The sequence below is a fragment of the Thalia democratica genome, chromosome 5, assembly GCF_965202585.1.
Source record: "Thalia democratica chromosome 5, ktThaDemo2.hap1.1, whole genome shotgun sequence".
Taxonomy (NCBI): Eukaryota; Metazoa; Chordata; class Thaliacea; order Salpida; family Salpidae; genus Thalia; species Thalia democratica.
This window is the reverse complement of record NC_139169.1, coordinates 18,050,342-18,064,324: the sequence shown is the minus strand read 5'-3', so window position 1 is coordinate 18,064,324 and position 13,983 is coordinate 18,050,342. Positions and strand designations below refer to the sequence as shown.

The window sequence follows — 13,983 nt, the reverse complement described above, 5'->3', positions numbered from 1 at the left end:
AAACGGCCGATTAGTTCCAATCACGCTACTTCCCTGTCGAGGTCTTCCACCTAATTTGTTTCCTGTCCCTGTAACCTTCGTAATACCCCCTAAAGTAAGCAAATTTTCTGCGAGTGTCGTTGTTTGGTTTGTGAGCATACATGCTTCCCGCTGTGATCTGTACACGTCCACGAAAAATTTTCAGTTCCCAAGCAGTAGACGGCGCTCAATACCAGCGCGTAGTTGTCAGTTAAGCAAAGTATTTCGTGTTTGAACTCGGTTTCCACAGACTTCTGTTTGTGTGGCGCTTCAGGGACACCTGGTAGGTATGGCGTTCAACACCAGCGCGTAGTTGTCAGCTAAGTAAATATTTCTTGTCTGAACTCGGTTTCCCCAGACTTCTGCCCGTGTGGCGCTTCTCTTTTCTCGTTTTCCTTTTCTCGTGCGTCCTTTCCCGACTTCTGAGTGAACATAAGTTGTAAATATATCAAAAGAAAGAAGCAGATTAGTTTGTACTTTCAACTGTTGTTTATCATGATGCCAAATAAACTTAGAGCATTTTTTTATAACAAAATTATTATTTGACGTAACAAACGATTTTATCTTATAAAAATTGTGTGATTAAAAATAAAAACATAACAGCTATTACTTTAAAGCAAGTTTTTATCAAAATTGTACACTTTTCTATTTACACACATAAATCAAAAAAAAACTGTTCTGTTTAAATAACAACAATGTAAGACATAAGACAAGTATAGTAAAATTTCTAAAGTAGTGATTCGTAATACGGTTTGGTTGTTAGAATTGTATTTGTATGGACTTATGTTCGGATTTATAATTTTTCTTTACTGAGGACTAAATATCAAAAACACCTAAAACAAAAGTACATAATAATACAATTCTAAAAACCAAACCATATTACGAAGCTAAGTAATAGCTAAGCAGAAACATTTGGACATTTGAAAATATCTTTTCTATTATCTACAAAGTACGAAATGGGTAGTATTAACAAAGTACGCAAAAATTTTGTTTTTTAACTCGTTTTACAAATACTCTGTCTGTGTTGCGCTTCAGGTAAACCTGGTAAGGAATTTCCCTTTCAATCACGTCTTTTCTTGACTTGTGAGTGAAATTAATTGAACTTATTAGCGGAAAGAAGCAGCTTAGTTTCTACTTCCATGCCATGCGTGTTATTGATCTTTGGGCTGAATGAATTTTTAGACAATTTTTTTGAACCAAAAATACTATATGACGTGAAAAAAAATTGTTTTATCTTATAAAAATTGTGTGATTAAAAATAAAAGCATAATAGCTATTACTTTTTAGCCAGTTAAGAAAATTGTACACATTAAAATTTACATACATAAACTAAAGTAAAAAAAGATTGGTCATTTCTATTCAATCATCAGACAACAAGCCTTTGGTAGACTGATACCTATGTCTGATGATCGAATTGGTATGATAAAACTTTTGATAACTTGAGCTGGTCTAACGGCATACAAAAGTCCAAGCTTCGGCTTTGTAGACTGTCTTAATTTCAAAAGACTGTCTGATGACACTGTTTTCATAAAAAATTGGAGAAACTAGGAGATGGCGCAAACTCTAGATTCCCCCCTTGTAACCTCGTGTAAGATCTTATTAACGCTTTAAACGAGTAAATATATATATTAAAAATTCATAATGACATTAGTGAAAATAATGTAATGAAAAATTTCGTTTCAAGATTTTATCAGCATATAAAGTAAACTTCGTAAAGGTTTAAACAGACAGGGAGATATTTTCTACATATCAGCCCACATATGAATGGACAAGAAAGACTCATGCAGTACGTTGGTTTGTAAAGTTAACTTAGAATTAGCTATGTATAATGTTTATAAAAGTAAACTATTAAGGAGAACACACGAAATAAAAACGGCCGAATAGTTATATTATTATTGAAGGAAAAACTGGTTTTTATTGTCCTCTTTTGAATTTTTTATTGCCTATACATAAACTATATTTGCACAGAAGCTATAGTCAGTGTTCAACTTAGTATTTATTTATTTGATTTAATAATAGTTTGGTTTAAATTTAACTAAATATTTTTTAGTGATCTACCGGAATCGCATTTAAAAATGTAGATTTTTAAATGTAGATCAGACTTGATCTGCACAGTTTAAACTATTTAGATTATATTACAAATTTATACTAAAACTAAGATTTTGTGTAGACCAGGGGTATGAGAACAACGTTCTACAAGCGGGGTTCTAGCAGAAAGCTTATTTTTAAAATAAATTGTGAAATTAATTAAAATTTAGAACAATTTTATTTAAAAGTTTTATAAATTTCTACAAATTATTTGTACTTGTTATTTAATTCAAGTAAATTTAAAGCTTACTTAATAATATTTAAACTACAATTTTGTTATTGAGGATTTTTTTATTTGATTATTTAGTCCAATTTTATGAAAATATAATGGCCTGCAAAATCTTCTTGCAATATATATTTTTTCTTTTAAATGCGGTTTTTTATTTAAAAAAAGTGTCCACAATGATAAATAATAAAAATATTTATAGAAATTATAGTAGTATTTTTGATCTAATTTTCTTGATACGATTATTTGTGACGCAAAAAATAATTTCTTAGCTTAAAACCATAAAAACGTAGTATTAGTTAAGAACATAAACTACTAGCCTTAGTAAGTTGATAAACTAAAGGTTGTTGATAAAATTTGAATAATTGGTTTAATAAATGATTTTAAGTTTAAAAATAAATTGTTCGGTATAATATGACCCTTTGAAACTATTGGCATGCCGTTTACTTTAAAAAAAATCAAATGAAAAAAAGGAAGCTGTTGCAAGTTTATAATGATAAAAATAACTTGTTGTCAGTAAACTGCTGCCTAATTAATGTTTATTTTATTTACTATTCGTTATTGTGTTTATAACTAATTAAAAAATTAAAATTTTTCAAAACACCTGCGGCTCGCAAACAGCCTTTTAAGTGAATTTGGTTGTTCTTTTTAAAATGTCGCTGACCCTGCTCTGTATAGACAAGAGAGTGATAAATAACTACTGCACTTGTCTTTATTTTGTAAACATCAAATAGGAAAATAAAATTAAATTCTAATAACAGCTAAAAATATGCAGACAAAAAAGTAACCACCATTAGTTAATTAAATTGGAAAGTTCTTATCAAACATACTGGATCTTATTGCTAGTTTATTGCATGAATAGATTCATTACGCTACGAATTAAGTTATTTGCAGCTTTAATTTAAATAACTTAATTTCTCTAAAACAATTTTCACCAACTTCTTGATTTTATTGTATAATAAAAAGAATATTAACATTAACAAATCAATTTAACGATAATTTCTAGTGTAAGTTTGCAATGATGATTGCTTTAACTAAACAAAAACAGAGCGAAAATCACCAAACGGCCAACATCTAGAATATTTAAACAGTATCCAACTTAAAAGAGATATAACTGCGGCCCGAAAGCTTGTACATCTTGCCTGCTAATCAAAATTTTGAAACTTATTATTAATATTGTGAAAATCAAATAAAGATAAAGAACAAGCTTAATTAAAAATTGTAAGAAATTTTAAGTTTGTATTATATATAAAAAATAATGGTCATCTAAAATTATCATTTGTCGCTTAATAACTGAGTAATTTTCGTGAATGAAACTTGAACGCTTTGAAATATACTAGAATTAATTATTCCACACTTGGCTCGCCGACTAAAATCGTTGCCAACCCCTTATATACAGGATAGTTTTAACATTGTCGCAATTCGTACTATTAATATCAATCATTACGTTCCTATTCAAAAATTTACTGTTTTATTATATAAAAACTTGCTTTCTAAAGATAAAGTTTCAAATTTTTCTTAATTTTCGTTTATAGTATGTTTACTATTAAATGAAAAGATAGTTATACTAAATAATACACTGGAGTTTTACATAAACTATTTTTTAAGCACTAAGAGTAATAAAAATATTTGCAGTTAACATATAACCAAAATTACTTGATTTAAAATTTTTTATAAATCTTTTTTAACACTCTGTCAACTCTAGTGCAAATACTTCCTTATAATATTTTTATAATGACATGTGCATTTGTTCAACTTGGAATACAAAGCACTATAAGGAATTATTTTTCTCTCAATAAATGCGGTAGGTAGTTTATTTTTTAGAAGGGTTATTTACACATACTTAGATGAAATTAAAACAAGTTGCTTGGTTTGAAATTTTAGACAGTAAAAACAAACAAAAAAAAAGAAACTGAATGAACATAAACATAGTAAAATAAACTATTAAGTCAATTTAATATGTGTAGGACATTGTAATGGAAAAACACTTACTGTGTTAATTTTTAGCGTTATATGGATATTTTATTCAAAAAAGTTATTTTCATTCTAAGATAAAGGTTTTTCGTTTAAAAAGAAAATTATTGAAACAAAAATAATTGTGTTGTACACAAACACCTTTATTGAAAACAAGAATATTCTGCTTCGTCAATCACTTCAATTTGTTTATAGTTAATAAAGATAGTATACTTGTTAAAACAAAGTAATACTGCTAATTGTGAAAATAAATTTAAAACGGTACAAACTTTCATTTAGAGCTAAAAAAATTTAAACTTTTTTGAAAACAACGTTGGAAATAAAAGTTATTAAATAATATACAACTAGCAGATACTTATGAAATGAGCAGAATTCATAAAGTTTCAGGGCAAGAAAAATTAGCCAATTTTAAAGGCAAACTCGGACCTCTTCTCCATTCATCTCTTTCAATATCGTATATCTCAACTTCATCTGTAGGAGTGTCGTAATCTAAACTACATCCCCCAATCACATACAAACTTGAATTTACAACGCAGCATCCAAAACTAATACGTGGAATATTCATTGAAGCAACGAAGCTAAACTGATTGGTTTCGCTTGAATAAACTTCAACCGAAGCTACCATACGCTCTTGACTACCACCACCAATAACAAAAAGCTTTTTGTCGTAAGCAACAGTGTTATGCCCAGATCGTTCAGTTAGGAGCCTCAAATTGCTTGTTTTCCATTTGTTTTTTGTCAAGTCAAATGTTTCTATAGTATCTAGCCATTTACATGTATCATTTGATTTGTTAAAACCGCAACTAGCCCAGATTTTTATTTGAAAATAAGTCAGAGTACATCCGCTTTTTTTAGTGTTCATACTGGAAACTTCAGTCCATTCACAAGTTTCGAAACTGTAAACTTCGCATTTGTCTAAATAATTATTAGGGTTTTGATATCCTCCTCCGACAAAAACACATTCTGCTATAGTACACATTCCAAAGTTTATCCGTTTGTTGTGCATGAAAGGAAAAGTTTTTGTAGCTAATTCCTCGCTGAGAGATACATTCTCATTTTCAGCTGAATGAACATAGTCTGATCCATTATATCCGCCTATCAAATACATTTGATCTCCGTTTATTATGGATTGATGGCGACATCTACGTGTACTCATAGTTTTAAATTGATCCCATTTACCCATGTTTATGTCCATCTTTAAAACACAGTTTTCGTAAGTAGTTTTACCTGATTTTCCTCCGCTAACATATATATAGTCTTTTACTTCTTTGTTTTCAGCACCTAGATAGTTTAAAACAAATATAAAAAAGATAAGCAAGTCTTTAAAAGTATAACTATAATAAAAACAAAAGATCGACAATAGAAATCAGAGCTAGAATCTTTTTATTTTGATTTACCTTAAAATAATTGCTTATGATATGAAAATACTACAAATTAATAAAACAAGACTATCATGCAATTATTTTGGTAATGAAAACGAAATCCGTGTCTACTAAGAGATCACAGTGGGCTGGCAATTGGCCATTGACTATTTTCGCGACTAAACAGTTAAAGCAAGATTTTCATTTAATTGTTTAGAGCGGGGTTTCTTCTTTTTAAAACTGGGTTTGTTTCTGTTCTGCTTAAAGTATACTAAAAATTTTTTAAGCTTAAATGTAGCAAAAGTTTGTTTTTTTTAAGTTTAAAAATGCATCGAAAAATGCTTAAATTTTTGTCAAAATAAAGGTCTACATCTACTATTAAAAAAAACACCTTATAAGCTTTTATACAAATACTTTTTTTTAAGTTTTTTCATTTTTTTGGTATAATGTTAATTGAAAAAAAGTCAAAATTCTTAGAATATTTAAATGTAAAATTATATTATTTCTCATTTAAAAAATCTTCTTTTCTCGCCGAAAATTCATTGATGATTTTCTGGCAATTTAGGGTATTCTTCATGGTTAATTTTCTCAATTCGCCACCGTAGAACCAACATAATTTTTTTAAAAATAGTTTAGTGAAAATAAAAAGGAATCTATATACAAATTTACAAACAAATCTATCATGTGAAATATAACTATTTTTTTAGATTTTGACAAGCGATATTTCTGTTAAAAAATTGATATATTATCCTATCCCTGGTTTTTCACTGTGACAAAAAAGACCATATTGTAGTTCAAGATGGTTCTAAATGTGTATAGATTCACTCACTTTTGTTTACAGATCATTTAAGCTCCAAGAATGATGAGAACATTTAGTATTGGTCAAAACATGGTAGCTTAGTATATGTTTTAGTTATTGAAATAGTTTTTTTTTACTATTTTAGCAAATTAAAGGTTTTCTTGAAAAACCGTATCCAACAGGCCATAGTGGAACTTCTCGACAGGTGACGTAGTCAAAACTTTGCTAAACACTAATAATAGGACTCTGCTGATGAAGCATATTTCTGATGCTAGTTTAAAAGAAAACATTAACAAAATTATTTTGTATGTTTCCATCATTTTATGGCCTATAAATCTAGCAGAAAGATTAATGTAGAGAAATTCTCAGTTTTATTTCAAAAAACAATGATGCTGGTCATGTCGGTTAAATTGATTCGCTTTACACCAATTGCGCATACTTTTCTTGCACATAGTGCTGAACTAATTGAGAAAAACAACGGTAGAGGTTTGCTAAGTTACACCGAAAGTAGATTGGAAGCTAACAACAAGTTTCTAAGACAGTACAGAATGAACTTTTCAAGGAAAACTTTTCAGTATGAAAATTTAACAGACTGGTTAAATCGATTATGGGACAAGAGTGACTACGATGTTAACAACACTTCAGACAGACTGAATTGCACTTAATATAAAGAAGTCGGAGATACTGCGCGAAGTTGTTTGCAGCTAAATGAAAAAATTTCATCATGTAGTTCAGAATGGGAAACGTTGTTACATATGCTTTGTGCTACTGAATAGAGTGTTTTATTTATTTGAGAAACTTAATTTCAAACAAGTTTTAAGAACTTACTGTTTGACTTATACTTTTTAGTACATTTAAAGTGATTTTTTTTAATCACAGGCTAAACTATTTTGTTTTTTGCACTGTGTTGCAACGAATAAATATATTTATTATTCAAAATATTTACGGTTTTTTTTTTGATAAACTAGTACAAATGTAACGTTATTAATAATACAAACTTTGATATACAAAGATCAGCCTTAATTAAAAATAAACTGTATTTAGAGTATAGTTTCACCCGGCTTGATATAGAAAAATCATTCATATTTAAACTAAAATGGAAGTAAATGTGACTGTCTTGAGGTAGCCAGATATAATTTTCTTTTTTTCTAAGTTTCTTTCTTTAAAGTTTCATTAAAAATTAAAATCTAAACTAGTTTTTAAATAAAAACAAGCATTATTCTTATTGTAACACAAAGTGTAACTTTAAATTGTATTATATTTCTTCTTATGACAGTTTTATGTCAATGGCCGCTTGATCCCCGGTCTCAGCCCATTGTGGAGCGTTGGTTCGATGATTAAAGTTTTAAATTGCAGTAAAAAAACACCATCTTAGGTATTATAAAATTGTAAAACTTTAGTAACAAAAAAAAATATATATGTATTTTTAATTGAATACCAGTTTGTGCTCTGAACATCATGAATGTTATCATTTTGCTTTTCGCTTGCATTTCTTGATAACATTATAGTATTAGTTTTTATCCGTTTTGTAGTTTTTAAATCAGCCAACAAATCGTTATTTTCTGACTTCAAATTTTTGTAATCTTTTTTCAAGAACTCTACTTTGTTTTGAGCCTGTCTGAGCGAATTTTCCAAAATTTCAAGCTATTTAGTTATTTCTTTGTTGTTTTCTTGCAATGCCTTGTTTTCTACTTCTAGTTCGACAGTTTTCATCAATATTAAATCACTTATTTTTTCATCGTTTACGTGTAGTTCTTTCATATTGTTTTCAACTTTATTTAAAAACCCTTCATGAAGTAGATTTTTATTTAAACATATGTTCATGTTGTAGTCTAAAGCTTTCTTATTTCCACTAAAAACGTCATTTACTTTTTCATTGTCAGTCCCTTTGAAAAATTCCGATTTTAAAGATAAAATAAAACTAAAAACCATAACAAAATTAATTTAAAATTTTTATACTGAGAACTATTTCTACTCGACAAAACTAATATTTAAATTTTTATAACGATTTCTAATCAATAACTACTGAACTTCAAGACTCGCTAACAAAAATAAACTTTGGATATTTTAAATTAAGAATCGACAGTTTCCAGGTGTTGTTTAAATAAATTTCAACTGGTTGAAAACAATTAAGGTAATTTAAAGTATCTTAGGCTATTTTCGGTAAAATATGCGTTTAAAATCGAAACTTATAATTAAAAACAAGGCGATACATCTCAAAAAGTATGATATAAAACAATATTCGGATGTAGGCATAATTAAAAAGACTATAGTAGTAAAAACGAAGAGAAAATTTAAAAAAAAAATTTAAATTACATATTAATTTTTTTTTTTAGCTTTAAAAAATACAATAATAAATAATTTAACAAAAGTATTGAAAAAAACAATCACTAAATTTTGAAGTATTAGAATTAGTTTTTGGAACAAAAATTGTCAAATTACTAATTGTCAGAACTAAATAAGTAGTGCACCTATAAAATGAAATCCTAGTACGTGTTTTATAAATATAAGTTTTTAATTTATTAACAAATTAAACAATTAATATGGTTAATTAGTTTATAACTTCATAGAATTTGTTACAGAGTGTAAACAAAGGATGTTTAAGTTAGTAGTCTTAAAAAATAGAAAAAAACATAAAAATTTATAAGAGAAAATAAATATTTATTTTTCATGCAAAACGACTGTATAAACATACTTTAATAATCAGTAATTATAATAAGCTATATAAGATATTAATAAAGATATATTAATCATACATTTAGGGTCATGCAAAAATAGTTAATTTTTATTTTTTTAACTAGTTTTTTAAAGCTTTAAAAATAATGAGAAGATTGTCAATTTTATTTGTAGAAGTATCTAAAACTGTAAACTTATTTATAGTTTTCTTTGATCTATGTATTATCAGAGGTTGTTTTGCATTTGATTTAATGATAATATCTCACAACATAGAGTTTTAAACTTTGATAATTTTAAACTTATTTATCTGGACCTTATAATAAACTGATGATCCGTATGGATCCTGGTTATACTTAAAAGTATAAGTTCAACATATATAATTTAGCTATTTAAACAATAGCAAATAAACAAACCTTTACTAATTACTGCTTCAATATTGTTGATAGCATCTTCACAAGTATTTACATCAATTTAGTTTTCTTTAACTTCTAACTTTTGCTCTTCAATAGTTTCTTCTTTTTCATTAAGCAATCTTCTTTTTCTTTTCAACCCACCCTTTGTTAAGTTTAACTTACTGATTTTTCATTCAAGTTTTTAATTTCTTTCTGGAAACCTCTCAATAACACCTTACACAAGCTGTAGCCTTTACAGTTGGTTTTGTAAGTTTCCTTTAGACGGGTATTTTCTTTATCTAACTTCTTAATGATTTTTACCATGATCATCCTTTTGTTTGCTTCATACTCAACAACTTTATCAAAGAAGCTGAAAGTATCATTTGAACAATCACTGTAGTCAAGTTCTTTATTCACATTAAAGTGAACTTTAACTATCGTTTCTTCCTGTAATTCTTCTCTACAAATTGGACATTTTTTATTCTCACCTTTTATTACTTTTAATATGCAGTCTTTGTGAAAGGTATGACCACACGGTGTGACAGAAACTTCTATGTCTACTTTGAATAATCTATCCAGGCATATACAGCATTCGTACTCCATTTTTACTTTTAATTTTAATATTTTAAAACTTAAAAATCTGTTTAAAATGATAATTAAATACTTTCAAGTTTACTTTTTAAGTTTTAATTATACTAAAATGAAAGAAACGTATAAAAATTGTGACGATATTATATACAAAATATAAAACAAATTAATTTTGTTAAATTTTATAACAAAACTCTCAATATCATATTTTAAGTCAAAACCTTTTAAGTCTAGTTTGCTTCATAGCTGAAAGCTGTACTTTTTTTTGAAGTAACGTAAAAAAATGCCTAGTTTTTTAATAATACTTTAGAATCTTCTCATTTCTCTTGGTGTTTAATAGTAAAATGCTCTGCAAGATGGTTGTAATACTAGTATGCATAGAATGTATTTTATTGTGCAAAGAAGTTTTTAATAACTTTTGTTTTTCTTATTTTACTATATAAATTTAATCAGAATAAATATTTAAAATGTACTTAGCTAGTGATATATATTAAGCCAGTGATCTTCAAGCTAATCAGAATCTGTGTACACAAAACTGCAAAACATAAATTGGGTCCCCAATATACTATTTTGAAAAGCGCCGCTAGTGGTAGGACTACGTGAACACTTTTATTAGTATATTTCATTTCTAAAAGATATTTTTGAAGCTATATGTTAATGAGACATGTTTTCATGGAACCCACTAGCGGCGCTAATATATCATTACTAAGTTTATATTTACATGAAAACCTTTTGATAACACAAGCTGAAATTTAATATTTCATCTTAGTTTTAAAGAAGCTTTTTATTTTGTTTACCTTATTTTCACAATGATAATTTAGTTATATGGCTTTGTCTTACATACTCATAATTGAGCACATATCCGCAATCACTACAAAATCCCCAGTACAGTATTCTAAAAAAAGTTTATTAATATTAAATACATGCTTAAACTAATTCTTTATCTTTTACTTTGTGAGTATTATCTTATTACAAATTATATTAAACAAATAGAAAAATGAGAACAATAAAAACGAATTAAAAACAGCTAAATTCAAAATAATGTATATATTTTTATCTCTGTTCATTTGATGCTGAAATTTTTTCTTTCATAGACTGAATTTCTGCATTTCAAGAAAAATTAAGGGTTGTAATTGATTGTTACTTCTTTCTAGTAAAAAACTAAAATCTTAAATTTTAACTATATTTTCTTATGAAGTTAGTTACAAATAAGTTCTTTATTTTGAGATTTTAGCGTGGCTTAGTAATTTAGCTTTGAGTTTGTCACTCTTTCAATTATAAAAACAATCTTAATTGACCAAAAACCAGTTTGTAATTCTTTAAGCTAGTCTAAATAAGAAGAAATATATTTATGTTTGCTAAAAACTTAATAACAAATTAACAAAGCTTAAATGAATCTAACATCAATTAATCAAAAAAAATCAATATAAAATACAGTCTAACATTCAGAAAAATATCAATCTAGGCTGAATTTTTCAATAAATAATCAATCAAACAGGTGTCAGCATAAGTTTTTCAAAAAAAATTCCTGTGCCTCAGTCTCCAAACGTTTAAAATGGCATTAAAGTTATTCCGGGTATTTTGAGTGTATGAAAACTCTGTTTTTTAAACAGCTAAATGTCATTTTTGCTTAATAATCTAGTTTAATCAATATCAAAAAATATCAATAATTGTTCTGACTATTAAGATTGGTATTATACAGTAAATCAAATATTTTACTGTGAACATTTAATACTTGATATTGTGTTAACTTTTGATTTTAGTTTAGTTTAACAAAAGAAGTTAGATCAGTTAAAATGACTATTGATAATTTGAAATAAAAATAAACCTAGTTATTGCAACACCAAAGAATTTGTTTTAAATTATTAAGTCAAACATTGAATGTAAATGTTGTTAATAAAGTTTGACAGGGTTGTAATCTTTTTAGTCAAAACTGATCTGTATGTTTAGAAACTGTCTTGAATGATTTTGAACTGAACTGCAGTCATCCAGGATTTTTTTTTTGATTTTAAACTTTTCAAAGGCAAGATAAATCAAGCTCTTCAACAAAATTGACCACAAAGTAATAAAATATTGAAACTAAATCAACTATATCTTATTTAAAAGGTAGAAAAATCTGACCTGAAACTTTAAAACTATATTGAATTAAAACAACTATTTGAGCCAGCCGGAGTTTAAAAAACAAATTTAAAATTTCTTGAGTTCTCATGTGTTATACTGAGATTTTCAAAAGTTACAAAGTAACCAGGAATATTCTGAATTTGTGGCGATCTTGTTAGTTACCTTAAATATCATAGTTTTACCTTAAATATCATAGAAACAGATTATTTGAAACATTTATTTTAAGACAAAAAGAGTTGTTAATATGAATTAAAATGTAGCCTTATCTTTAGAAAATAAATAATAAACTAACATGAACATTTTTAAAAATAATTTTTTATTTAAGTTTTGATAAAAATATCAAAATACCTTTTAACTACCTTTATTTTTGTAATTATATAATAAAAACACTGAAAGGAATATGAATTAACAGTTTTTTTGAAACTTAAGTATTGCAAAACAACTAAAAGAACCCGAAATTATTTTGGAAAATTTAAAACGTTAAACTGATTTTTTACTTGAGTCTAACTAAAACAGAAAAAATAACGTAATATTTCACAATTACTAAACTTTTGAATGTATGTAAAATTATATATACACAAAACACAAAAAAACTTTTCAGCCTTTTTTAAAGTGTTTGTTAAACATAAAGTTACACCATCTTTCAAATAACATACTATAAATCTTTTAGTTAAACTATTGAAGTTACTGCATTTATATATTTTTTAAATAAAAAAATTAGACCTCAAGTATGCAGTTCAATAATAATTTTTAAGTTTGCTTTTGTTAAAACTAAAACAAGTCTGAGTAACAAGTATAAGCAGGGTTGTTACTCTTTGAGTCAAAAATCTATCATAAGCCTTAAACTTTTTTAGTTATTAATAAAAAAATCATAAATAAATATTTGAAATAAATGAACTTTAAAATAAAAATTTAAAATATCTAAAAGAATAAGAGCTTTAACGAAAAAAAACATAAGATTCAAACTATAACAAAGAAATTACATTCCATGAAGAAAACATTGAAACAAGATTAATTTTTTTTTTTTAGGTATTCTTGAAACTTTAAGTAATTTATACTGTTCTGAGTTATTCTAAGTGTGTGTTACTCTGCAAGAGTTACAACAAACTAGTTTGAGTCAACTTAAGTTTAAAATAGAAAAGAGAAAGCAAAAGCTAAAAAGTATGTAGAAGTATTCTTAAAGTAACATTATAATTAAAAAAATTAGATCTAAAAACATTCATACTGTTCAAAAAAAATTTGACATAATTTATTCAGAAATTTAACAGAAAATCCAGAACTAGACTACCTTTCGCAAAAAAAGCATGCCTAGTAAGACTGTATTTTTAAGAAAAGTTTAACTAGGCTGAGTGTTTAACAACTGTAAATGATACTGATACTTAAAGTGGTTATTAAAAGGTTTGCAAGTTTTAGAGTAAAAGTCTTTGCTTAGAGTAAAAAAAATCTATCCTGAGTTACATCAAATTACTCTAATCATCCTGATTAATATAAATAAATGAAAAAAGAACTTATAAGACAAATTAAAACACGAAAATAAACAGTTAATTTTTTTTTGTTAGAACAACAGAACAAAACAGGTAGAAAATGAAGATAATTTTCAAGAACTAAGTTTTCAAATCTGAAAACTAATAAATTAAAGTAACTAGAAATCTATTAAAAACATAGCTAATTAGCCTGAGATTTAGAAAAAGAACCCCTAGAATATGATGAGCCAGCCTGATTTTTTCAACAAACATTAAT

The 13,983-nt window shown here is 26.7% G+C and overlaps 1 protein-coding gene across 1 annotated transcript; it reads right to left on the bottom strand.

Moving 5' to 3' along the window:
- Positions 1-338: 338 nt before the first annotated feature.
- LOC145836302 (kelch-like protein 36) lies at positions 339-5,489 on the bottom strand. The gene is made up of 3 exons (XM_082944116.1): positions 4,710-5,489; positions 1,033-1,098; positions 339-440 (listed from the first exon to the last, which is right to left on the bottom strand). Exons 1-3 carry the CDS (start codon positions 5,487-5,489, stop codon positions 339-341), a joined length of 948 nt encoding a protein of 315 aa, XP_082800242.1.
- Positions 5,490-13,983: the final 8,494 nt, after the last annotated feature.